This window comes from Balaenoptera musculus, chromosome 2 (assembly GCF_009873245.2).
Source record: "Balaenoptera musculus isolate JJ_BM4_2016_0621 chromosome 2, mBalMus1.pri.v3, whole genome shotgun sequence".
In the NCBI taxonomy this organism is placed as follows: domain Eukaryota; kingdom Metazoa; phylum Chordata; class Mammalia; order Artiodactyla; family Balaenopteridae; genus Balaenoptera; species Balaenoptera musculus.
Window position 1 is genome coordinate 58,603,715 of NC_045786.1, and position 27,307 is coordinate 58,631,021.

At 38.0% G+C, this 27,307-nt stretch overlaps 1 protein-coding gene across 2 annotated transcripts; it reads left to right on the forward strand.

Annotated features, from left to right (window-relative positions):
* The first annotated feature begins 3,070 nt into the window (after positions 1-3,070).
* Positions 3,071-20,299, forward strand: RCN2 (reticulocalbin 2). Of its 2 annotated transcripts, none has more exons than XM_036842797.1 (7): positions 3,071-3,417; positions 3,802-3,907; positions 6,477-6,673; positions 14,103-14,216; positions 17,500-17,596; positions 18,793-18,935; positions 19,466-20,299. In XM_036842797.1, the coding sequence occupies exons 1-7, from the start codon at positions 3,274-3,276 to the stop codon at positions 19,616-19,618; spliced, it is 954 nt and encodes a 317-aa protein (XP_036698692.1). In that variant the 5' UTR covers positions 3,071-3,273; the 3' UTR covers positions 19,619-20,299. The 2 variants fall into 2 exon arrangements, with proteins under 2 accessions (XP_036698692.1, XP_036698693.1); XM_036842798.1 differs by having other exon boundaries at positions 3,085-3,417; positions 18,796-18,935.
* Positions 20,300-27,307: the final 7,008 nt, after the last annotated feature.

A 27,307-nucleotide genomic window follows, 5' to 3' on the forward strand; every position in this document is an offset into this window, starting at 1 on the left:
ATCAACAAATAGCTACAGTAGACTGTGCTAAATGCTGTAGCAGAGGAACATACAAAGCACAATAACGGAACAAAGAGACTTGAGAGACCAACAATTTTGCTTGGTAGGGAGTTAGAAAAGGCCTCCTTTAGGAAACACTTGTGCTGGGTCTGGAAGGTGGAGTGGAAATTTTCTAGGGGGAAAGAAAGAAAAATTTAAAAATTTGAGCTCTTCTATGAGCCGGACACCTTACGTAGAGTATTTAATATACTACTCTCATAAGACTTATCAGACAGGCTTTTATTATTACATTTTTAATAGAATTTTAAAAAGATTAAGTCATTTGTTCAGTGTTACAAAGTGGGTGAGCTATGGAGACTGATTCAAGTTCTGTGTGTCTGATTCCAAAATTGTCTATGCTCTTTCCATACTGCTTCCCAGCAGGGCAGAAGGGTATATGATTAGTAGGTTTTTGTTTCGTTTTTAAATTTTATTTTATTTATTTTTTATTGTTATTATATTTTCTGGCTGCGTTGGGTCTTTGTTGCTGCATGTGGGCTTTCTCTAGTTGCAGCGAGTGAGGGCTACTCTTTGTTGCGGTGCACGGGCTTCTCATTGTGGTGGCTTCTCTTGTTGTGGAGCATGGGCTCTGGGTATGCGGACTTCAGTAGTTGTAGCACTCGGGCTCAGTAGTTGCGGCACCTGGGTTCTAGGGCACATGGGCTCAGTAGTTGTGGTGCACGGGCTTAGTTGCTCCGTGGCATGTGGGATCTTCCTGGACCAGGGATTGAACCCATGTCCCCCGCATTGGCAGGCGGATTCTTAACCACTGCACCACCAGGGAAGTCCCCTGATTAGTAGTTCTAAATCCTGTATGACACCATCTACATAAAGTTCAAGAACAGGCAAAACTTAGCTATGATGAAAGATGTCAGAATAGTAACTATGTTTGGCAGAGGTGATATTTGGGGAGCAGGAGGGAGACTTTTGGGGTACTGGGCAGGCTTCACAGGTTTATATATGTATAAATTCGTTGAGCTGTACATGTAAGATTTGTGCACTTTATTGTATGTAAATTACACCTCAAAAATCTACATAAAAACATATTTGCTACGTGCTCTGGCTTTTATAGGTCAAGAAAGTTGATCTCTGGATTCTCATAATGCTTTTTTTATTGACAGGCTGCTTGTTGTAGATAATTATTTTTCCCTAAATAAAATGGATTAATTACACGTAATGACAGTGGATCAGTCTTGTCTCTCTTAAGCATAGGTCTTTACTATAATCTGCTTCCTAACAATCCTAACTGCCAAGATCATAAAATTGTGGATTTTAAGAGATGAAGAGCTGCTTAGAGGCTTCTAGAAGGGTTGCCACATGGATCTTTTTGAGACTTTGATGAAAGCAAAACTATAGACCTCCTCCCCAAAAATGTACTATGCACAAAATTTTGCATGGGATTTTGAGATTATCACACCAATTAGGACCCACCTAGCAGCCAAAGATCTCAAATTAAGATTCTCTGAACTAACCCAGTCATTTTCCTACAGGTGAAAAAAATAGGCCCAAGGAAGGAAAGGAGCCTGTTTAGGTGCTGAAGGAAGACAGAACCCAGACCTTCTGATGCTCAGACATTTATGCTGTTCACTCCAACAGCACCTCTTTAGATATCATTATATTTCCTTTGCTCCAAAGCCTCCATCTGGGGAGACCTTGAGTTCAGAAGAACTTCCATAATATCTTGTATCCTACCCTTTGTAATTGGAATCACATCAGGAGCTGGTCAAATTTTACCTTGTGCTTATTGGAGAACAATACGTGCAAAGCTGAGTTGGTGACATTAGTCCTTCTTTTTTCACAGACTGCCTCAAAGCCCAGAACTAAAGTTAAAATTAAAATGTGATAAAAGTGATAAAAGTTTTTCTTTTCTTTTTTGTTTTTTAATTGTTTGTTTTAGAGAAATCAACCCTGAAGTGTTGCCTATATTTACACTCTGAAACTTAAACTTTATCCTGTGCTGATCTTTGTAACACTGGAAAGATCCCACTGAACTTACTCTTTGTTCTCTAAACTTTTCAATGGTCTCTGATTAAAAAAATAAAATTCCAGCCTGACCCAGGAAATTTGTCCAATCTGTGCCCATTCAGTGTTTCAGTTTGGAGCAGAATTCTTGCACCCAATCCAAATAGAGACTGTGAGAAGTGAGAGGACCCAGAAAGCCTTTTCTTCTGTGTGAAAAGGCCTGATCTTAAGTGGACCAATCAATGAAAGAAAAGGGCTCAAGCTGCAGCCTACAAATTACTTTGAGTTTAGTGTGCTTGGGATGAGGTGCAGAAATCACATAGAACTGTAGGTAGACATGGAATAAAAACTATGTGCACATGCATTCTATCTGCAAAGGATTTCCTAGGTACTTACTAAACTATTCCTTCTGCGCAACCATCTTTTGCTTTTCTAGCAGCATGATGTAAGCTTACATTTCTTGAACACTTTACCACATGTGCCAGGTACTGTTCTAAACGCATATTATTTTAATTTAATCTTCATAATAACCCTTTAAGCTAGTCTTATTACTATGCTCATTTTATAAATGAGCAAACAGGTTTTCAAAGGCCAAGTAACTTGGCGAAGGTCACAGAACTTGTAAGTCGAGAAATTGAGCATCACATACAAACATCTGGCTTAAGTACTTGGGTTCGTTCGTCCTTCTCTGGTCAAATAAATAAGTAGTGATACATTAAAGACTGGGAAAACCAAAGATTTTCCTAGGTACTGTATTATTGTCACCCAAATCTCCAGCCTTTCTTATTGATGGAAACCGGGTCGGACACACGGAGTGGACAGGGGGCTTCTGGTAGGAACGAGGCTGACGGAAAGAGACAGGGCGGGGGTGGGGCGGGGGCGTGTCTTTTGGAGGGCGTCGTGGCGCAAGGAAAGGCTCCCCCGGGGGTCTCCCCTCCCGGCCCCGACCACCAGCCTCCTGTAGCCTCTGGGCCCGCAGCAGTCCGCCACATCCCCGCGACCCGGCCCCAGCCCTGCGGTCCAATCATCGGCGCGGCCTGGCGCCCCGCCCCTCCGCCGGGGCTATATAGGCCTCGGCCTGGCATGCTGCATCACCGCAATTGTCGCTCGGGCTCCAGCCAGTGATCACCCGAGGAACGGAGGCCACGGCCCTGTCCGCGTTCCGTTCCACCCTCCCCACGTACGCCGCGCCGCCCGCTGAGCGCCGCCGCCGGCCTGGGCCCCTCCCGCCTCCCTCCTCACCTCTCTGTGTGTCCGCGGCTGGCCGGCGCGATGCGGCTGGGCTCGAGGCCCGCCACGCTGGGGCTGCTCCTGCTGTGCGCCGCGGCAGCCGGCGCCGGGGAGGCCGAGGAGTTGCACTACCCACGGGGCGAGCACCGCGCCGACTACGACCGCGAGGCGCTACTGGGCGGCGAGGTGAGGCGGCCAGGCCGGGGGCTGGGAGGGCCGGGCCTCGCAGCGCGGCTGCCGCGGGCTTTGTCCCGGGACAAAGGGGGCGGCCGGGCGAGGCCTGGCCGGGGCAGCCTGACAGTGGGGGCGGGGCGGGGCGCAGCTCACTCTCCCGTGGACCCCGAGGGCTGTAAGCCTGAGAAAATAGCGCGGCCCAGGAGCCGGATCCCTTCTACCCTCCCTACAAGGGGCAGGATCACTGAGGGTGTGTAGGGGGCAGGGGCCTTGGAGAGCAGGTGTGGGTCACCCCAGAAGCCCTCGGCAAGGGTAGCTCTATTTTTCTCCACCATTTTGCCCTCCTGATAGTAATGCTTGACCCCCCCCCCCCCGTATATCGCTTACCCCCCAAAGGAAGAAGTCGATGAATATGTTAAACTCACCCCCGAAGAGCAACACAAAAGACTGAAGTCAATCATAGAGAAAATTGACTTGGACTCAGATGGCTTTCTCACCGAAAGTAAGGACGTCCTACACAACTAACAATGGAGACATCCCTTTGTAGGAGACAGAAATACAAACATTTAAGCAGGGTGTCTGTTGAGTGTAGATTGCTAGTGTTCCAACCAATTACAGGTACTGTGTGAGAGGGGAAAAAAGGACATGGTGAGTAGGTTTTATACCTGGAAATCTTTAGACATAGGATACCAACTAACACTCAGTGCTTTCTCCAGTAATATATAAACATCACTGACCCTACATGGTATGTGCAAGTCATACCTAGAGCAAACACCCTGCTCCTCACATGACTTTTTATCAATATCAACATGATTCACTTTAGAGAAACATGCTAAAAACCTTCTTAAGGCATTAAGTGGTTTATTGCTCTTTTGATATATGCTTCATTAGAATCTTAACAACTTGCTTCTTTTTATAAGCAAGTAGAAAAGGACCTGTTGCATGTGAATTATGTTTATCACAAATTATTATAACTGGTAGAGGCCTTAGAATCATTATGTCCACCTCTTTTTGTAAGGATGAAGAAACTGAAGCCCAGAGGCGTAAGTGCCTTGCTCCAGTGAGTCGCAAAGCCAGGATTGGAACCCGTATCTCCTGGACTTAATTCAGTCTTTAATATCCTTCACTTAAAAAACAAACAAAAAAACAAAGTGAGTGCTCTTAGGTAGATTCTAGAGCCAGAAATGAAATGCACAGATTCTTAAAAGAATATTCCAAATAAATTGCTGTGCATCTGCCTCAACTCATTGCTTAATTCATGTGATGCACCCGATCAACTTTCCAAGTTGATCCTCAACAAAAATTCAGGAGCTGTTTTCTTATAACTCTTATTTAAATGCTGCTCAGCATCTGAAGAATGAAGTTGCTGGAGAGAGAATTATAAGCTGATTGGTAAATTCAAGATGTGTTGTCAATGAAGTATTCACATTGGTGCCCTCAGGAATATTAAGGTTTTGTTCCTTGTACTTAAAGAACAGAACCTTTAGACTAATTATCCAATAAGAATAGGTACATCTTTGGTTACACTAGAGAGCACATAAAACAAGTTGATTTGGAAGACTTGGTGCTATTTATCTGTAAGGGCCTACATGTGTTCAAATATTTAATAGTAAGCTTTTTAAAAAGTTAAAATTAAAAGGAACTTAGTCCAAATCTTCATTTTATAGATGAGAAAACAAAACCTAGAGAGGGTAAACTTATTCCTTACGGCAGAGCTGAAGTATGAACCCCTGTTTCTGACCTCTGTTTCGTTCTGTATTCTGTTAAAACATGATGATCATTCTACTTGAGGACTCTTCAGGGAGTTTTGCTTATTTGCACTTTAAGCGCCAGGACTGGACTCAGGTTCTTGAGAGACAGCTAAGTTCAGTTTGGACTTTGAAGCCAAACATGGGTTTGAACCTAGACTCTGCTACTCATTAGCTGTGAGTCCTCAATTCCGAACCTCAATTTCCTGAACTGTAGAACAATTATTATAATTGCCTTGTTTTGAAGATTAGAGACAAAGTATATAGAGGACCTGATATATAATAATTGTTCAATACATGGTTGCCATAATTATTCTGCCCTGATTTAGAGTTTCAGGAGGGACAATGTGTCTTTACTTTTCTATTCACCTGACCTCCCCCCAAACCAACAGAGTAGTACCACTCTTTAAACCAAGTGGTGTATTATCTTTAAACCAAATGGGTACTCTTGCTTCCTTGCAAATATTCATGTTTTTCTTCCCCCACCCCCTTTTTTCTATAATGCAGTATAGTAAATATCTCTGATAGATTTTTAAAAGTTTATCTGAAAGTGGACATTTGCAATTTAGAAGCTTTTCCCCTATGTCTTCAGGTACCCAGTTAAGACAGATAGCTATTACAAGAAGGGCATAAATCATAATTGCTACCCATAACTTTGTTAAAATTTCCTCCAGATGCTTTATGACATAGTTAAAGGGAATGTACTGTAACAGTATTTCTCAAACTTCAGTCACTTGAGTACATTTTTCACAATTTAGGCCCTATTTACTTATCTATTATTCCCTTAATATAGTCTTGATTCAACTCAATGTAGAATGTATTTTAAAGGAAAACTTTATATTACTTTCATAAATGAAGAACACTGTTTTTTCCAATACATATTAAAATAAATGGGTAGTTATTCAAATATTTGTGCTTCCTGAGAGATCTGTGATAATTAGCAAAAGTTATCTGCAATTTTTTGGATAATATGTTTTAAAAGTCAAGTGCTATTTTGGCCAATTGGTAGTTTATTTAATAAATACTTGTTGAGCCAGGTGCTTCCTAGGCATTTGGAGTACCTCAATGAACAAAACATACCAAAACTCTCTGTACTCAAAGAGCTTACATTCTGTGTAGATCACATATTATAACATTCTTAAGACTCCAAACAGCTCTCCCTGCCTCCTACTCCTATTTCTATGAATACAACTAGGCCAGTTCTCACTCACTATTTATATACACTAAAGTTTTCTTTGCTTTTAAAGAATGTTTAGAAATCCTCACTCCTTTTAAGTATCAGAATTACTATCACATTCATTGTGTTCTGGGAAATTCTCATAGGTGAACTCAGTTCATGGATTCAAATGTCTTTTAAACATTATGCTATGCAAGAAGCAAAACAACAGTTCATTGAATATGATAAAAACAGTGATGCTAGTGTGTCGTGGGATGAATACAATATTCAGATGTATGATCGCGTAATCGACTTTGATGAGAACGCTGCTCTGGATGATGCAGAAGAGGAGTCTTTTCGGCTGGTGAGTATGTGTGCACAAGCTTTTGATCATATCAGTTCACTTTACCTTCCTGCATGAGTGAGCACAAGAGGCCTGAGGTCATAGATTGATTGCCTTGTTCTCTATCACCTGTTTCATTTCAGTGGTCATTTTGATGGTTTCCTTTCTAGCCAGATTTAGGACTCTTATTCTGGACTACTTCAGTTATCCTTGCATCTGTATTTCTCAGCTGCATCATTTGTCCTCATTTCCAGGCTTGCTTTTTTAGTGTATTTTGAATATGTGTCTCAATATTTTATTTTTTGTTGTTATTGAACAATTGGTTTTATTATCATATTTATTAAGAAGACTATAGAGGCCTATTCCCATTTTTAAGCACATAGTTTTATATAAAATAACTCTAAAATTTTTTAAAATTGTGGTAAGGTACATATAACATAAAATTTACATTTTAACTATTTTTAAGTGTGCAGTTCAATATTGTTTAGTACATTCACATTGTTAGGCAACCAATCTGCAGAATTCTTGTCATCTTGCAGAACTGAAACCCTAAACACATTAAACAACTCCTCGTTTCCACTTGCCCCAGCCCCCTGGCAACCACCACTCGACTTTCTGTCTCTGAATTCAACTATTCAGGGTACCTCATATAAGTGGAATCCTAACATTTTTTTGTATGTGTGACTAGCTTATTTAACTTAACGTTCTCAAGGTTCATCCATGTTGTAGTATGTGTCGGAATTTCCTTTTAAAGACAATAATATTCCATTATATGTATATATCACATTTTGTTTATCCATTCATCAATCAATGGACAGTTGAGTTGCTTCAGCTTTTTGGCTATTGTGAGTAATGTTGCTATGAACGTGGGTGTACAAATATGTCTTCGTGACCCTGCCTTTAATTCTTTTGGGTATATATCCAGAAGTGGAATTGCTAGATCATATGGTAATTCTATTTTTAATTTTCTGAGGAACTGCAATACTGTCTTCTATAGTGGCTGCACCATTTAAAATAACTTATTTTTGAAGATTCAGTATCACTATGAGTTCTGTTGTGTCTCATGGTTTAATTTGTTGAAATACATTTCTTAAGCAGAGTTGAGGAAGGCAATATTTAGGAATCAGTAGGAACTTTTAAAGACTTTTTACTTAGTAATTAGTAGGAACTTTTTAAGACAAATTACTATAAGCTTGAGAAATTACTATTTCAAATACTTTTGTATTTCAGAGGTAATTTTAAAGACTTTTTTTTTTTAATTTAATTTATTTATTTTTGGCTGCATTGGGTCTTTTGTCGCTGCACACGGGCTTTCTCTAGTTGCGGCTAGCAGGGGCCACCCTTTGTTGCGGTGCGCGGGCCTCTCACTAGGGCGGCTTCTCTTGTTGCGGAGCACAGGCTCCAGACGCGCAGGCTTCAGTAGCCGTAGCATGCGGGCTCAGTAGTTGTGGCTCGCGGGCTCTATAGTGCAGGTTCAGTAGTTGTGGCGCACGGGCCCAGTCGCTCCGCGGCATGTGGGATCCTCCCAGACCGGAGCTCGAACCCGCGTCCCCTGCATCGGCAGGCGGACTCCCAAACACTGCGCCACCAGGGAAGCCCCAAGACTTTTTTTAAAAGAGTTTTTTGTACGTGGAAAAAATAAAACCGAACACCTTGTTGCAAGCGTTGTGTCCCAAAATATTAATCAAGGATGCTTGGAAAACATTTGAGGCTCCTCTATTCCTTAACTTACCTATCCCATTATTAGTATCTACCTTTTAGTTTTTACCATGGCCATATTTTATCAGTGTATATGCTATTTATTTTATTTCATATTGGCCACTTGAACTCTGTAGGCCATCACTAACTCAAAATTGGTTGTTTCTCTGCTAATGATTATGCATATGCTATGCATATACCACTGGTGTGGAGGTTAAGAGCTCCAGCTTTGGAGCCAGTCTGCTTGGCTTCACATTCAGGCATACCACTTAACAGTGGTGCAGCTTTAGGTTAAGTCAGACCTCCTTATGCCTCAGTTTCCTCATATCTAAAAATGGGAATGATAATAGTATGGAGAAACAGTAATAAATATTGATAGTAGCAGTTGGACTGGTAAACTCTTCTATGTTGATTTGAACGAATACTGTTGAAGAAAGCATGTATGATTCACATGTTTATCTTTAATATTTATATACAATCAGCTTTTGAAAGTTGTTTAAGCATTTGTTAACTATATCAGCTTTAGATTAGTTAGGATTTAATATATAGGGGAAAAATGTCTTTGCTCCTTTTTTTCTCCTTATTTGGGTCTTCATCTTACAGCAGACTGAAAAGAGTGTAAATCAGTCTTTTCACTACTTAGTGCTAAAAAGAAAACAAATGATAGTAATGAGATCTGGGATTTGTCTACTAGTTATTCTCCTTTACTATAGGAATTAACTCATCTTAAAAGCATCATTTGCATTCCAAGACTTTTCTAAAACCAAACCATGGTATGATATTATGACTTCCCTGCCAGAGAATAATACAGAAGTTAAATACAGTATTTTAAAATGTTACTAGAATTAGATTCTGTCCTTTTTTTTTTTTTCACTCAAAAGATTCAATTAGCATCCCATCAAAAATAAGAAACGTGTGTAGTTTTTTAAATCTGTATTCTTTTGTGGGTTGGGGGTGTGGGATGAAATAATACATGATGATGTTGAGAAGAAAATCTTCACTTTGAAAAGGTACATGACTTGTTAATATAAAGTATTTATGAACAGTTTTTCTTTTAAAAGATGTCTGGTTCTAATGCTATGTTCCCCACCCAGGTACTCAGTACATGTTGATTATAAGACTCTACTTTTAAAGAATGAATTAGATGAACCTTAATAGCCTAAAGGAATTTATGGATCCCTAAAATGAACACTTCTCAATGGGAGTCCTAATGGTTATTCTTTGACAACACAGGAATATGTCTCTACATGAAGTTCTATTTATAATACTTTATTAGAATTTGATATATATAGATATAACCCACTAAAAGTGGATGTGGGTTGTAAAGATGAACCCAGACACAGCTGCATTATTATTCAAAATAAAAAATCAAGGATGAAGAATGAATCGGTCTTAATCGAAGTAACAGACTAAACATTATACCATAAAATAATCATACAAAGTAATTGGATATCTAAATAAAATAAAATGTTTCTATATGGAAGCCTAATAAAAAACAAAAATCAATTTGATACCTGAATTTTATCTTATTTTTGATGTTTTCATATAGAGAATAGAGATAGCCTGGAATAATGACCCTCTCAGGCTGTGAAATGTCTGAAAAAGCATTTCTTTATGATCTGATGAACAAGTATAGTCAGCACTTTTAAGCAGGATAATTAAAGTTTGAGGACCAACCTGGCAGAAGCTCAATTGCTCTAACTTCTAAAGCCAGCCGCTGAATGTGCATGTATAAGCAATATTTATTTATGTAAGATATTATCTTGCATGTGGCTAATCAGAATAAGACCTAGACGTTTTTTCTGGTGTCACAAGTTATATATTTCCTCATGTAAAATTTTTAGTCTACCAAAAGATGGCAGTTTTGTTCTTCACAAGTTTCTGTTACAATATAAAATAAACGAGTATGGTAGTTTCTATCTTTTTACTACTGTGTATAGTACTTCCTACTCTCCACTAGAACACAAGGTTTTTATACAGAAGAAAAAAGTGTTGAGGTTTTATGAAACTGATAGTCTTTTGTTGTTCTCTTTTAGAAATTTGCCACTTTGAAAAAAGTCTTGCAACGTATTGGCTTCTTTAATATGAGTCTCTCTTAAATTGTGTTCCTCAAATGAGTAAAACTTTTAAAAAGCACGTTATTTCATTTTATTTTTAAAACTGAGAAATGTAAACCAGAAAACTACCTTTTTTTTTTTTTTTAAAGAAATCTTAGCTGTTGAAAGAGATCCTTTCTTTCCATAGGCAAATTTGGCCAAATTCTGCTCCCTCTGCTGAAACATGGACCTTTTTGCTCTGAATTGAAGGGTTCTTTCATAAGGAAATCTAAGCACTTAGTATTTTGAATAGTGATTTATTCAAAAAGAACTTGATTGACTCAACAAAGTACCTCGAGTTCTTATTTTTCTACTTTTCCCCATGTTAAACCTGAACATAACATGTAAATTATTTGGTCTAATTATTTAAAATTATGAAACATTAAGTTAAAACAGCTATTTGGAAACAGTTTTTTCCCCCTGTCATGATTGGGTGGATATAACTGGCTAGTGGAATCTGGATGTTTAAAAGACAAATTCTTTGGGGAAAGAAATGAGCCTCTCCACTGTAAATCAATCAACGTAAAAGAACTAGTGTTTCAGTAAATGACTGCTACCTAACCTCTAGTATTCCAAAAAACCGAAAAGAGTATTTCTTTTCAACAGTGAATCACATAAATTGAAAGCTTCTAAAATATTTGAAATTGTACTTTTTCAAAAATGTGCAGTTTAATACACATAAGTTTATAGAAAGTTATTCCCAGAAATTCTCAAAATAGAATTTATGCAGGATTAGCAATATGCCACTATTGGCTTCCAAGGCTCTTAATCACAGAATTACCTTTGAGAAATTCATTAAAAGCAGCCTTGTCCCTAATAGCTGCTACTTCTTGATTTCCTATCAGAGTGTACTTGGGGGAAAAAAAGGAAGATGAGTGTGAGAAAGTAGAAAAGGGTATGATTATTTAACCTTGACCTCAAGATAGGCCCTTTTCAGCTTTTGATGTGTTTTATCTGGACATACAGAATTAGCACTGTAAAGAACCTACAAAGAGTAGACTTCCAAATATTATGTACATTTGTCAAAAGTATTCTCATAAAAGGACTATTTTTTGAAACCTGTTAACATGTTTTTGAAAAGTCATTTTGAAGACCAGAAACAGAAATAGACATACCAAGAATTAATACATAGTCTAAATTTATTGCTTTGGGGACATTAAAAAAATTATTGAGATTGTTAAAGAAGATAGTGTGTAGTACTGTAGAAAGAACAGGGAGGATCCAAGTTCAACATATTTTAGCTGTTTTTCTGACATCCTTTTCAATAAATCATTTTAATCTCAGTTTTTCTATCAATAATAGTAATATGTAACATTTATTTAATACCTAATACTTAAGGTTTCTAATTGCTTGATAGGAATTCTCATCCCAATTGCTTAACAGAGATTTTTTTCTTATTTATTATAAATTCAATTTATTTAAACTAAAAAAAAAAAACCGGTTCACCCATTTCTGTCACCTCGCCACCTCCCCACCCCTGGCAACCACCAGTCTGTTCTCTGTATCTTGAGCTTGGTTTTGGGGGAATTTTTTGTTTGTTTGTTTTTAGATTCCACATAGATCATACAGTATTTGTCTTTCTCTGACTTATTTCACTTAGCATAATGCCCTCAAGGTACATCCATATTGTCTCAAATGGCAAGATTTTATTCTTTTTTATGGCTGAATAATAAGTCCCCTACATTCGAATGAGTTCCGTTCAGAGAGCACGTTCGTAAGTCCGATTTGTTCGTTAAGTTCAACAAAGTTAGCCTGGGTACCCACCTAACACAATCGGCTATATAGTACTGTACTGTAATAGGTTTATAATACTTTTCACACAAAGAATACATAAACACAAACAATAAAGAGAACATTTTTAATCTTATAGTACAGTGCCTTGAAAAGTACAGTAGTACAGTACAACAGCTGGCATACAGGGGCTGGCATCGAGTGAACAGGCAAGAAGTGTTACTTACTGGAGGAGGGAGAGGAGGTGGGAGATGGTAGAGCTGAAGGATCATCAGCAATAGGAGACGGAGGGCAAGCTGCAATGTCACTCACGCCTGACACTGATGGCACAGGTTCTGGTTCCTTGCTGGATTCAATTCTATCTACCGTCTTGAAAAAATGATCCAGTGATATCTGGGTAGTAGCTCTTTCTTTCTTGTCATCGATGACACGGTAGCACGGGATTGCATTCTGAACGGCTACTGCAACCTTCGTGTACCATTCTACGTTTGGGTCCTGTGCCTCGAAAAGTAACAGTGCCTCCTCAAGTAAAGAAAATCCCCTTGCCATTTCCTGTGTCGTGAATCTCTTCAGTTCTTTAGTTACTTCTTCTTCCTTTTGTCTCTCTTCATCCTTTCTCTGGGCCTCCAATTCCATCTTTTCACCTTGTTCCACTCTCAATTATTTTCACTTTTGTTTCTGTTGTTATCGCTTGGTGCTTCTTAGCAGTACCAGCTACATTACCACTGCTTTTACGCTTGCTTCCGGACATCCTGGGCTTGAAATAAAGATACTGTACCACTGTACTCTATACAGTACTGTACAGTAAAGTACACAAAAGCACAACCACTTGTAGAGAATGCACGCACATGACAATGTATGCCCGTCACGTAAACTAACTTACATAATTGGACATATGAATGCACGTTTGCATCTTTGAAAATTCGCAGCTTGAAGGTTCGTATATGGGGGACTTACTGTATATAATTTCTTTATCCATTTATCCATCAGTGGATATAGGTTGTTTCTATATGTTGGCTATTGTAAATAATGCTGCAGTGAACATAGAGGCTCGTATATCTTTTTGAGTTAGTGTTTTCATTTTCTTTGGATAAATAACCAGAAGTGGAATTCCTGGATCAGATGGTAGTTCTATTTTTAATTTTTTGAGGAATCTCCATACTGTTTTCCGTAGTAGCTGCATCAATTTACATTCCCACCAACAGTGCACAAGAGTTCTCTTTTCTCCATATCCTTACCAACACCTGTTATTTCTTGTCTTTTTTGTAACAGCCAGGTGTCAGGTGATATATCATTGTGGTTTTGATTTGCATTTCCCTGATGATTTATGATGTTGAGCATCTTTTCATTTACCTGTTGGCCATCTGTATGTATTTGGAAAATGTCTATTCAGATCTGCCCATTTTTTTAGTTGGACTGTTTGGTTTTTGTTCTATTGAGTTGTACAAGTTCTTTATATATTTTGGACATTAGCCCCTTATCATATATATGATTTGCAAATATTTTCTCCCATTCAGTAGCTTTCATTTTATTGATGGTTTCTTTTGCTGTGCAGAGCCTTTTAGTTTGATGTAGTCCCACTTGTTTATTTTTGCTTTTGTTGCTTTTGGTGTCAGATTATCCCAATTGTATAGGTGAGGAGACTGGAGAGGTTAAGCAATTTGCCCTAAGTAATAAGCTAGTGAGTGGCATTGCTGGAATTCAGATCTGAGTTTCTCTGACTCTAGAGCCTGTGTCTCTGTACTGCTTCTAATAAATGTTTGTTATTTGCCCAACTTACCTTCAAAGGGATGATGTGAAGATAAAATATGATAATGGGTGTAAATGTACTTTAGATTTCACATAGTTGTATTTTTCAAAGTATTTTTAATGATGTTATGGTATGGATGAGACCTTTAAACATGTTCAATATTTAATTTTCAAAGCTTCATTTAAAGGACAAGAAGAGATTTGAAAAAGCTAACCAGGATTCAGGTCCTGGTTTGAATCTTGAAGAATTTATTGCTTTTGAGCATCCTGAAGAAGTTGATTACATGGCGGTAAGGAAGAAACATTTCAAGATGACTATTGAATGACCAAAACTTTAAAACTTGCTTTTACAAAGTAATTAAAATGAATTGTATGGCAAACAGAATTTTGGGAGACAGGAAGATCTAAAGTTTTCCCTGCTTAAGATAAGGAGTGGGAAGAAGGAGGTTTTCTGGTGGGGTGGGGTGGGGTGTGCTTATTGGGAGGAAGAAGGTAAGGGATGAGTGTTCTTTAATCTCTGTAACATATATGAGCATCAGTCTTTCCCTGTCTAGTTTCTGTTTCGTAACCACATTATCTTCAGTGCCTTCCTTGTCCTTTTGTAGTTTCCCGACTTTCCTCTGGTTTTTCAGTATTAGTAACACTAGAACTTCCTGTTTAGTTTACAGCATCACTTGTGAAAACTTTTGGTCTGGGAGAATGTATCACATTTGGATCCCTTTTCATAGGGTGTGTGGGGGTAGGGTGGGCGGTACAGCTAATGACTAATGATGTTTTTGCAACTTCAGGCATAATGAGTCCTCTCATCCCTTTAGTGCTTAAAAGAAGTACCAGCTCTTCAAAATTTTGTTGGACTCTAGGTTTAATTTAACACTGATTAAGTCCCTCCTATGACTTGATAAGCTTCTTGAGAGCAGAAACTATCGTATTGGAGGGTAAAGATTAATATAAGACATGGCTTTAAAAAAAAAGGCCAAACATTTATATTGAGGTCTGTTGCCTGGCATCAGCCTCCAGCCATGTGGCTTAGTTCCCCGGATATTTCAGGGAGGGAAGATGTAGCTTTTTGTTTAATGGGTCATGGTCAGATGCTGCTACCTTGATAACAAGGCTGCAGATACGTTTTTCTCTATAGCTCAGTGGCAAGACACCACCATTAGTACCACTTCTCTTGCCACTGTGAGGCATCTGATTTCTCACTTGGCACAAAATACATGACCTAGTTTAAGAACATTGGCACAATTTGTTTAATTAGGGCCAATTAGGGCCAATTAGGGCCAAAAATTGAGCCCTAGCATGGTAGGCAGAGGATGTTGGATCTTGATTACCTCGGAATAAGGAACAGTTGAAGACTGAGGAGGGAAATGACCAGTGAAAGCAATGAAATAATTTAGGCATTATATGTTATGGCCCTGGAATACAAGGTGGCAGTGGAATGAATTAGACTTGACCAACATTTTGAAGAAAGCATAGACAGGAATGTTGACTGACTAAACACGGGAAGGGAGGGGGGCAAGAGTCAGAGATGACTGTGAGGTTTGGAGCTTGCCTAACAATGAAAGCCCATTGCAGAATGGGGTGTGTCAGTATGGGGAAGTATGTTCTTTGTGCTGAGTTGGCCTTGATGGCAGCATATAAGGTGTGTGACCATAAAGTGGTGTCTCATTCAGAGCAGCTTCATTAATTCCTATTTATCTTCATTGTTTTTGTGTATCCCTTTTTCCCTTTAAGGGTATATTTGATATAGGAAAAGGCAGGAGTACAAGATCAACTAAGTGATTCTACTTTGGATTAAAATTTGGAATTTAAAGATATTTTCATTCACGTAGTTCCAAAAATTATTTTAACCAAGGCAACATTATTGAAATAAATCTATTGTTTCCCAAGAGGATTACTTGAATGGAGGAATAATCATTTTGATCAGTGATTCTTTTACTGGGTCATAGACTCCTTTAAAAAATATGATGCAAACTATGTACTGTGTCCCAGAAAAATCCTATGTATGTCCATGCTCATACACGTGAAGTATTGGATTATAATTTCAAGAGATTCTCAGATCCTCTCTCTAAAACCAATCTTTGGATATCCAGGTTAAGAGCCCCTGGTTTCTATACATAAAATCTGTAATATTTGATTTTAAAAAACGCCAACAACTTGTATTTAAGTGTTATTTCATACAGATGTAGATAAAGCCCCTGGGTTTGACTAGAATGGTAGACTTTTGAGAATATATTTCATTATAGTTGTGATGCTAGAATCTAGATTGAAAGGTATTTGGGTGGCAGCAGGTAATGAGGAAACGAGAATAGTAGGTATAACCTATTAGAGGAAAAGAAAAACCAGGATGGTGGCTAAAGAGTGCAGCAAAGTCATTGGGGACTTGAATGTTTTTAAAGGCATAGAAGAAGGAGCTGGTGGAGAAGAGATTGGAGCCTTGGGAGAGGCTGGAGTTAAGAATTAAAGAAAGCACTCAGGAAAGGGGGTAGTATGGGATCTAGGAAGACAGTTGAGGGCTTCACCCTAGAGAAGAGGGGGAGAGAGCTTTAACTGCTGAGATCAGAGGCATATATAGAGGTAATTAAAGGTGAGGATGCGATGCTGGGAAACAAGGAAGCATTTCAGAAGACCTGTACCATGTTTAGAAAAACAGGAGGGTCTTTGTCAAGAGTGTATTGGAGAGAGTTAGGGTGAGGCCCAAGGAAAATGGAGGTTTCAAAAAACAGCTGTAGAGTGTATGTTAGGGAAAGTGAGGCAGAGATAGACTTCCAAGCTGCAGTGAGAGCCCACCAAAATGGCAAGAAATTAATTTACAAGGACTAGTTTCTATTTTTATATCTTTCTCTGATTCTGGAATAAAGGAGAAAGTGAAGTGAGTCTGATGTACTAGATAGGGATTGGCATAATAAGAAGAGGGTACAAGGGGATATAGGAATGTAATAAGAGAAGTACTGAAGCAGCTGGCCATTAAACAGGTCATCTTGGGTCAAGTATAACGAGAAAGGGTGTGATCTTTGGATCAGAGGGGAGTGGTTGGTAAGAAGCCTTGGTAAGTGTGAGGAACAGATTTGGGGGCAGTCTGGTGTGGATAGGGTAGATTGGTAGAAGAGGAAGCAGGGAGGTTGAGGTTTTATAGGGGACTGCCCCATTTCAGGTCTGGGGGTAGAACAGCAGCTCTATTCAAAGACATCTAAGACAAGGGTTCTTTTGGGGTTGTTAATAGATTTGAGAGAAAGTGGAATTAAAGAACACAAAGGTAGTAAGATATGTCATTCTTCAGAAGGAGGGTAATGTGCAGAAAATAGGAGTGTGAGTTTAGTGCCGAGGTTGTTCAGGAGGGTGAAGTGGAGTGCTCAATAATAGAAACTTAAGGATGTTGAATTTTAAGCTACTTAATATTTGGGGTGTTATTCCTGCTTCTAAATTCCAATGTTTAGAAAGATTGTCTTGCAAGTATGGACAACCAAAATAATTATTCCTAAATAAGTTCTGTAGTAGCATTGATTCAGATGGTGGTGGGATTGAAACTTTTGTGACTAATTTTTTTGTGTGTGTGTGTTAACGGACATGCAATAGGAATTTGTCATTCAAGAGGCTTTAGAAGAACATGACAAAAATGGTGATGGATTTGTTAGTTTGGAAGAATTTCTCGGTGACTACAGGCGGGACCCAAGTAAGTAGCTTGGGGATGTGTGGAAGCGGGGGTGGGAAAAGAAGAAAGAAATTGAAAGACAGTCTTGCTCATTGAGAGTTTTGTTTGACAGAGGAAAATGGAAGAAGAACTGGGCTTGATTCCTCCTTGTTCTGCCAAGTTCAATAAAATACAAGGGAAACAAAGGGACTTAAAGCTTATCTGAGAATGCTGTTTCTACTCACTTTTATTTCCACGTCTAGATCCAAGCATTTTTCTTCCTTTTCAAACAAATAAAATGTAATCATCAATCCAAATGGGTGAGGAAGTAAAGGTTGATATTTTTAAACAGACTTTTGTACCCTTGCATGTAGATCTTGAAAGAGAAGAAAATATAGAATCCTATAAATACTGGAGTAAGACTGGAAGGTGGCTTACTGAGTGTTTGAAATTTGAGGAGTTTTTAAATGCAGCTTTTTCTGAAAGCAGCTGTCTTTTCAGAATTGTTGCTTAAAAGCATCACTTATTGTGAATGTCACTTTAAAATTACACATGGCATTGCTTTGTAAGAGCACGCAGGAAGCTTTAGTCACATGATGTACGTAAAAACATTACCGGGCTTCCCTGGTGGCGCAGTGGTTGAGAGTCCGCCTGCCAATGCAGGGGACACGGGTTCGAGCCCTGGCCTGGGAAGATCCCACATGCCGCGGAGCAACTAGGCCCGTGAGCCACAACTACTGAGCCTGCGCGTCTGGAGCCTGTGCTCTGCAACAGGAGAGGCCGCGATAGTGAGAGGCCCGCGCACCGCGATGAAGAGTGGCCCCCGCTTGCCGCAACTAGAGAAAGCCCTAGCACAGAAACGAAGACCCAACACAGCCAAAAATAAATAAATAAATAAAATAATTAAAAAAACAAACAAACAAAAAAAACATTACCTAGCTTAAACTTGGGAAAACTGTATCCGAACAAGTAGCAGCAGTTAACAAAATTACTAGTTTGTGATAATAAGCAACAATTTTTAAACTCTGAGTATCACTTTTGAAAATTACTATAGAGTTGATACTTATTTCAGGACATTTCAGTTAAGTACCTCTGTTTCTTTGAGCCTCCTTTATTTGGTAAGCTTTAAATTCATTTCCTTTATTCTAGGGGTATACCAAACTTCTTATTGGATACATGTGATATTCTTGCGTATGCATGTTTATGTTCTTGGGGTTTTTTTTTTTATATATATTAAGCAGCAAATGAAGATCCAGAGTGGATACTCGTTGAGAAAGATAGATTCCTGAATGATTATGACAAAGATGCTGACGGCAGGCTTGATCCCCAAGAGCTGTTGTCTTGGGTAGTACCCAATAATCAGGGCATTGCACAAGAAGAGGTAAGTGTTACAGAATTACTCTCTCATCCCCAAATTGGTGCTACTGATAGTAAAGGAAATTCAAAATCTTAAGCCAAAGAAAGAAGTAGTGGAGTTATTTATTTAGGACTAATGCATTGCTATTTCTTGATTTAAATCTATGATCTGTTTTAGATTGTTTTAGATTTTCAAGGAGACAAAGAAGTTAAGATTGTATCATGTATTAATCTGATAGCACAATAGAATAATAAAAATTTGTATTTACCTACAGGGGCTCAAAATGAGTTATATTAATTTTGGTTTACTTTGAGATATCCTGAATTGGATTTGAGTTGGGAGGAGGCAGAACCCAGCAGAAATTAAGGAAGGAGGTAATGAGAGACGCTGTAGACAGACCTGATCACAATGGTTAATATTTTTAGATACTTAGACAATAATGAGTACTTGGCATACCTGAATGGTTTTGACAAATCAAATCACATTAAAATGTGAACATCTTGCTGAAAATGCTTATTACACTTGACACCTTTTTGTTTTGTTTTATTTTAAAGGCTCTTCATCTAATTGATGAAATGGATTTGAATAGTGACAGAAAGCTCTCTGAAGCAGAGATTCTGGAGAACCAGGACTTGTTTCTTACCAGCGAAGCCACAGATTATGGCAGACAGCTTCATGATGAATATTTCTATCACGATGAGCTTTAATCCCTGGGTATATCTGAGTAGAGTACTGGCTCCTTTTATAGTTTGTTACCAGCTTTACTTTTGTGATAAAATGTTGATGTTATATTTTACATTCTTACGTCTTACCACAGTCAAGATTAATGTACATTAAAATTTTGGCCTTTTAGAAGAAACGTAAAACAAAAACCTGATATTTATTTCAAAACGTATTGAAGAAATGAAACAATATTGTGCCATATGACAACATAGTCTTTCCTAAATATTCCATCTGTTTAGTACTGTATTATGGAATATTTGAGTTCTGTTTCCATACTTGAAAAAATGGAGGATTCTAGAGTTGGCTGAACAATATTATTTAAGTAGTATATGACTGAGCTATCAATTTTTGTTTTAAGTAGATTTAATTTGGGAACTGACAGAAGGACATTGTGTTTAGTTTTAGCATTTTTGCTTTAAAACCTTTAAAGGAACCTTAGAAAGACTTATGCCTCACATGTTAATGTTGAGAAGTTCTGCTTAATTTTAAAATGGTTTCTATAAAAGGTTTTATTGTATGAAATAGAACTTTATATTTTTGCATCTGTATAGATAGTAATTATATTTAATGTGTAACTATAGCATTATGGTGTGTGGAATTTGACGTTGTCCAGAACTCTTTTCTTTTATTGACTGATTAAAAATGAAATGTCCTATCTTTTTATATGTTTGTTTGTTTTTCTTTAATCTTTCAGGTAACCCTTGAATTTAGCAAAAGTTTTGTTGTATTATACATTACTTCACCTCATCCATTCCTGTATTTTATTTGGGGAATGAATGTTCTCAAAACTCTGTTAAATTATATTCTTGCTGCATATTCTTATTTTGCCTTTTTTTTTTTTTTTAGATAAAAGAATCATATTATAATTGAATGTGCACCTGGCACATTTCATTTGCTATTGTGGCAAATGTGGTCTTGCTATTTGGAGCTAGAAATAATCATAAGAACTACACAGGTTGAAATCACCAGTAGAGCTGGTTAGTTATCAGCAGTAGAGCTCAAGATCAGTCATACTGAAATTAAAATCATACTTGATAAGCATTTGTCCACACCTAAATGGTCAGTTTTAACCTTATTCAGGAAGTCAACTTATTACCTTTGTGGGGAGTAAGAAAAGTGAGAAGGTGAGAAATTCATGTTTTCATAGCTTTGACTCACAGATAGTTTTGCTTTCTCTTTTCTTAAATTACTTTTATTTGTGGGTGAAGAGGTCAGCTATGCATTCTATTAATCTTTTTCCAATCTAAAGTTGTCTCCTTTATAGCACACACAGCACTGGGGGGGCTCAGCCAGTCTTTATGAGTTGTTAGAGAAAATCTGAAGCCCTTTTCTAATAGAATTAACTGCATCAGCTTACCTCTCTACTGCTCCCACCTCTGCTGATGTGAGTCACGAATGCAAATTGTAACCTCTCACACTTTAATGATAGCTTGCTTACCCTGGTATCTAAAGTACATGGTTTTCATTTTAATTTACACAATACCTGTCTGGCCTTTTAAGAATTAAAGATATACTATTATCACTCATCTGCCACTTGTCAGCCTTACTGAAGTTGGGATATTTGGAATAACCAGTTTGATTAGCATGCTAACCATTTGTTCTTCTCACTAGATTCTCCAAAATCTATACCAGAATTGTTAGATCATTGGATATGGCTTTCATTTGTAATCTTAATGAGTTAAGAGTTAGCATTCTACATTCAGGCTTGATTTCATGCAGATATAAGAATTTTGGTGACATTATTAGCAGTTACCAATATCTGTACTCCTTTAGTTCCTGGCATAAAGAAAATTACACTTTCCAGCCCCCATGTGGGTGAGCAAGGGCTAGTTCTGACCAGTTAAATGTGAGTAGAAGTAGTATGTGTCACTCCCAGACCAGGCCAGTGACAAACCTTTGCCATGGCGTTGTAGAGGATGCCTCACTTGAAATGGTGAAACCACAAGATCAAAGTAGTCTTGATTTCTGAGTGACCACATGGAGGTCAGTTGGACCGTCAGTGGACTTTGCATGATCAAAAAATAGACTTTTATTATGTTAAGCTACTAAGATTTTGGTGTGTTTTTTGGTTTTTTGTTTTTTAAACTACAGCGGAGCCCAGCCTATCCTTACTGAGTGGAGATTTAGTATTAAACAATTGGCTTTTATAAGCATATGGAGAAGAATCATCATCTACTTGAACGGAGTTTCGATATCTTCTGCTAATTCAAAATAGAGAAGTTTATTTTTAAGGCTTTTATTTGGATTTAAATTTTAAATAAGCCTCTTTAAAAATAAATCTTTATTTTAATAGAATTAGGATAATTTGAATTTATTCTTATGGAATGAGAGTAAAGATAGAATGAGGCTTTTTGAATAAGCTGATTCTGGCTGAAGGACTTAATTACTTCCATTGTTTGACTTCAGGTACTACTTCAAAATGGAAAAGTTGGCAGTATTTGCACAAATCAGTTCATATGTGGTTCTGATTGCGCAAATATACAGGACAGAAAATGACTTTCTAGTTTGTGGTATGAACTTAAAGGAAGCCAGGACATTCATAGTAAAAGCCATGATGTCATGTTTGCCTTACTTATTAGTTCTTTCCTTTGCAGTTTTGTTTTTTTTAAAACAGACCTTATTTTTCGAGCAGTCTTAGATTCACAGCAAAATTGAGCAAAAAGGTAGTTATTTCCCATAAGCTCTGCTCTTCGCATATGCACAGCCCCCTCCACTATCAAAATCCTGCACCAGAGTGGTATGTTTGTTACAATTGATGAGCCTACATTGACACATTATTATCGCCCAAAGGCCACAGTTTACATTAGGATTCACTCTTGGCCTTGTACATTCTGTGGGTTTGAACAAATGTATAATGACAAATCCACCTTTATACAGAGTAGTTTCACTGCCCTAAAATCCACTGTGCTCTGCCTTTATTCATTCCTCCTCCACCAAACCCCTGGCAAACACTAAACTTACTGTCTCCTTAGTTTTGCCTTTTCCAGAACATCGTATAGTTGGAATTATACAATATATAGCCTTTTAAGGTTACTTTGCAGTTTTGAATGTATACCATTGTTGCTCTAGGTTTTTGTGTTACCATATTTCCTTTTAAGTGAGAAATTTCTACTTAAACTTCATAAGATCTTTTCAACTTTGGACAATAATTTGGGAAAGCCAGTAAGAGTCGAATTTTTGAAACAAGTGAAACAACTAGTGTGCTTCATTTCAACATTGAGTTTTTGTCAAATAAATATTTGGCCAGATTTCCTGGCTGCTATGAAATTTTTTACAACTGATATCAGTGAGTAGCTCAACTACTTAAGAGCCACCAGAACAGCTACTAAAATGTCTCAATTTGATTTGGAAAAAAAGACAATTCAAGTACAGAGGAAAACAGGTATGGTGAAATACCTAGAGTTCGCCATATCTTTATTTCAAATTAACTAAAAATAGTTCATGAACTGTCGAAAGTAAACCACTTGAATTTATAAAACTTTAAAAATGGTTAAAGAGATTTTTTAAAAATCACATAAGCCTTTAGTCTTGGTTTTATGTACCCTAAACAAAAAAAATCATCCTAGTTCTGTTTTCTGTTCTACAAAGATATTTTTCTTTTCTTCTGAGGCCAGGATCCAATGAACGGAAAGCATCGCTCTTTTGCTGTGTAGTACCATTAGCAGTGATTGGTAACACAGGTAAAGAGACCATCTCACTACAAGGATACACTAAAAGCATGAACAAAGGTGTTTTTTTGTGCCAGCTGCTGGCCTGCCTGAATTGATGCTTTGTTGTTCCGTCTAACAACAAATGACCTCATACAAGTGATTGATTTTGTAAGAGTACTCTGTAATAAAAAACTTGATTATATTTAATTGTGGACTTGCCTTCGTGGTGGTAAGGAAAGGGAAGCTGGGCTAAGCTGAGGCGGAGCTGTGACTAAGCTGTTTACTGGTATTTCACCTCACCGGCATACAGCAATTAGTCTTCCATCTGTGCTCCTTCAGCCCTTCCACTTTTTAAACCCCAGCACCGCAGCAAAGCTCCTAACTCCCAAACAACCCACCAAAGCAAAACAGCAAATACTGCAAGCTTAGAGAAGGAAAGAGATGAGGGTGATTTGTATTAATGCCCCTTTCCTGCTCAATTTAAAGACATGATAAACATTTATTTATAAAATTTCCTGTATGACAAAGAGAAAAAGTATAACAGTTTATCTGGAAATCAATGTGTTTTCCTCCCTTAAAGTTAAAAGAATGGAATGTAAGTTTCTTGAGGAATGCAGCTGTATCTTTATCATTGTGTTTCCAGTTCCCAGTATGTGATTAGTACATAGTAGATGTTTACTGAATGAAGTTACTAGTGGCACAAGATGAGAGAAAGCTGACATAATATCAGTTTGTTTCAATGACTGTAATTTTTTAAATGTCTCAGCCTGTTCTTGCCTTGTAGTCTCTCTTTAAAAAAAAATTCTTTGCATGTTTAAATATATTTGTTTAAGTATCTTTGAGATGATTCTGTTAGTTCTAGGTGTAGTCCCATTTGTCAGTCCACTGACTCTCCCTCATTATGGTTTGCAAGTTTTGACTGAATTCACATTTAGTGAGAGCTGTTTGCATAGAGTCTCGTGTGTCCAAGGTTGTAGAAATGTCCTTTGTTAGGTCCTGTGGGTTTTATCAGTTCTAGACAGGTTTCTGTGTTAAATTTCTTAGCCTGAAGTTTCTGTACCTCACAGGTAGTGTGAATTTGGACTCCCCGTATATCTGCATGGGCACAGTTTTGGTGTCTAATTTCTCATCGGTGACCTTATCTACCCACGATTGGCAGATACTGTACTTCCTTGTTCCGTTTTAGAGCAGTGAGTGGGTTTTTCTAGTCTTCGTCTCAGAGAGAGCCTCCTTCATGGTCCCGGCCAGCTCCCCACTGTAGAAGCATCATCTCCTTTCCTTTTCTTTGGCATTAAGACCTCAGCCACAGTGGTTAAGGGCCATATTCAGGTGCCGTATCTGATTCCCCTGTGAACCACTGTGCCCTTGTTCATTCCTTCTTTGTTTTTATTCCTTCTTTGTTCTAGTACCCGGAGATTTCTCTTTCATGCTCTTATACCCTGATCTATATTCTTAAATGTTTTGGATTGTATTTTGTCTAGCATTTAAGTTTGTTTGGAGCAGAATTTCAATCGCCATGATGACTAAGAAGGCTTTACTGTTAATTTATACTGAAAGAGAGCTGGATTTTTAATGTGACTATAAGCTAGTAGCATAAAATAATGCAAAGTATATAATGCAATCTTAAATGCTTTAAAAATAAATGCAATGTGCAGATTGTGAGAAAAGCCCTACTGCTAGTTAGATCTCATTTGTGTTTTGTTTCTTAGACTTAGCCATGTGGTCAGAGCAAACCAGAGGCCAGTTGAGTCAACTAAATGACTAAACTGGAATTCTTAAAATTCCTTGAAAGAAGAATGAGGGGGACATGTCTAAACGATGCTGGACTCAGCTTGTAGGGGTTCCACTGGCCAAATATGGTATAATTTAAGCATCAAAATAAACCATGATAATAGATCATAACATTTGAATAAAATAAAAATCTGTGAGTCCATGGCGAAATAAAGTAATGAATTAAAAAATAAATGGGGGAGAAGGGAATGCTCTTCCATACAGTAGAATGCCAACTTATAAATGTAGAACAATGCTGGAGTTAGAAAATCATCAAGGGATGCCAAAACTAGTAGGTGAAAGTTTGATGAGGAACATTATATGTACAGTTTCAAAGTATCTTCACACAAATTACTTTTTCATTATAAAGAGAAAGACAGTAACTTTATAGCTGAGAAACCTGGTGGACACCACCTTAACCAAGTAGTCCAAGTTAACATCACCAATACTGGAACCAACCAACATCGTATGTTTCTGATATGGTCACTGAGAAGGACACACCATCACTTCTGTGGTATTCCTGAAAAAATACAGCTGACCCTTGAACAACATGGACTTGAACTGCTGGGGTCCACTTATACATGGATTTTTTTCCCAGTAGTAAACACTACAGTACTACATGATCCGCTGTTGGTTGAATCCGGGGGTGCAGAGGAACTGCTGACAGAGAGGGTCGTGTGAAAATTATACTCAGATTTTCCACTGTGCAGAGAGCTGGCACCCCTAACCCTCCTCGTTGTTCAAGGGTCAACACGAAATAGTCTGAATCTAACCACAGGAAACTCACAGACACGAAGGACATTCCACAAAATAGTTGACCTATGTTCTTCAAAAATGACAAGGTCAAGAAAGACAAAAAAGGCCAAAGAGCTCTTCTAGTTTAAAAGAGACTAAAAAACTATGACAGCTAGATACAGCATGTGATCCTGGACTGCATCCTGAAGAAAGGAAAAATAGGTATAAATGTTGTTAATGGAGCAATCCTGACATTTGAAAATCTTCTGTGGTTAATATTGTATCAATGATAAATGTCCTTATTTTGACAATTGAATAGTGGGTATTTATGAGAATGTCCTTGTTCTTAGCAAAGTATTTTTAGAAGAGAAAGGAGTATGATGTCTGCAACTTTCAAATAGTTCAGAAAAAAAAAAAGGTCTGTGTTCACACATAGAGAGGAGGAGGGAGGGGAAAGAGAGAGAATAAGGATGCAAATGGGGCAAAATATAAACAGTTGGTGAATCTAAGTCAAAGTTATAATTTCAAACTCAAGAAGAGTTTCAAGAATACATCAAAATTTAAGAATTAGCCCTCCCCCTAAAATACCTTCTAACAATAGGATTGATTGTACCCCATTCAGCAACGTTGGTTCTGCAGATGGATTTAATTAGGAGGTAATGGCAGGGAACCAGGTGGGTCATTTCAGAGTTTAGTGGGTAATGCCACCAAGTGTATAAGACTGTCAGGTTGACTTTGAGAAGATCATTTTGGTTCTGGCGATAAAATGATCTAGAATAGGCACGTGTAGCAAAAGTGTAGGGCCACCAGAGTTTGTCTCTGCCTTTCTGAGTCCTAACCCCCATCCCATCCTCCTCCAGATACTCAGTATTCTGATGACCTCTCGTGCTCTCAATCCCTTCCTTCCCACTACTAACCTGCCTTATAAATTTCCATACCCATCAATATTATCTTACCTGTTGGTTTCTGTCCCTACCCTCTTGAGAGCTTTTAAAACAGAAAAAAATATTTTCTCTTTCAATTGTATTTGTATCACATGCAGTTTACATTATAACTGAACAGGTTGGCAAAAGAGAAAGGGACCAGAAACACTTTGGTGTACAGTGACTCTATTCAAAACTGCATGAGAGAATAGAGTTCACCAATGATAGGGATAGGATAGTATCCTAGGCAAACAGGATCACAGGAGAGGAAACATCTAGTTTTGATGACAGAAACCTTAAATCCAAACCATTGCTGGCTCCAACTAGAGAAACTGTACCCCCTTTCCTGCTTGCTCATCTGGGCTGGCATTCCTATGGCAACACAGTCCAAGCAGAAGCTCAACTATGGAGTTTACGTAAGGTTTCTTGAGCATATGTCTCCTGATTGCAGCCTCCTGAAAAATGCTTTTTTTTCTTTTGGTTTTCATAATGCCATGCTTTTCTAATTTTTCTCCTTCCTGTTTGATCACTACTTCTCAGACTCTTTTATTGGCTTTTCATCCACCACCTGGGGTTTTATCCATGGCTTTCTCTC

Bases quoted from the DNA above. Each gene is read 5' to 3' on its own strand.
- RCN2 (XM_036842797.1), top strand. From the start codon at position 3,274: ATGCGGCTGGGCTCGAGGCCCGCCACGCTGGGGCTGCTCCTGCTGTGC. The intron at 6,674-14,102 runs GTGAGTATGTGT...TAATTTTCAAAG, and splicing joins AAGAGGAGTCTTTTCGGCTG to CTTCATTTAAAGGACAAGAA. The intron at 14,217-17,499 runs GTAAGGAAGAAA...GACATGCAATAG, and splicing joins AAGAAGTTGATTACATGGCG to GAATTTGTCATTCAAGAGGC.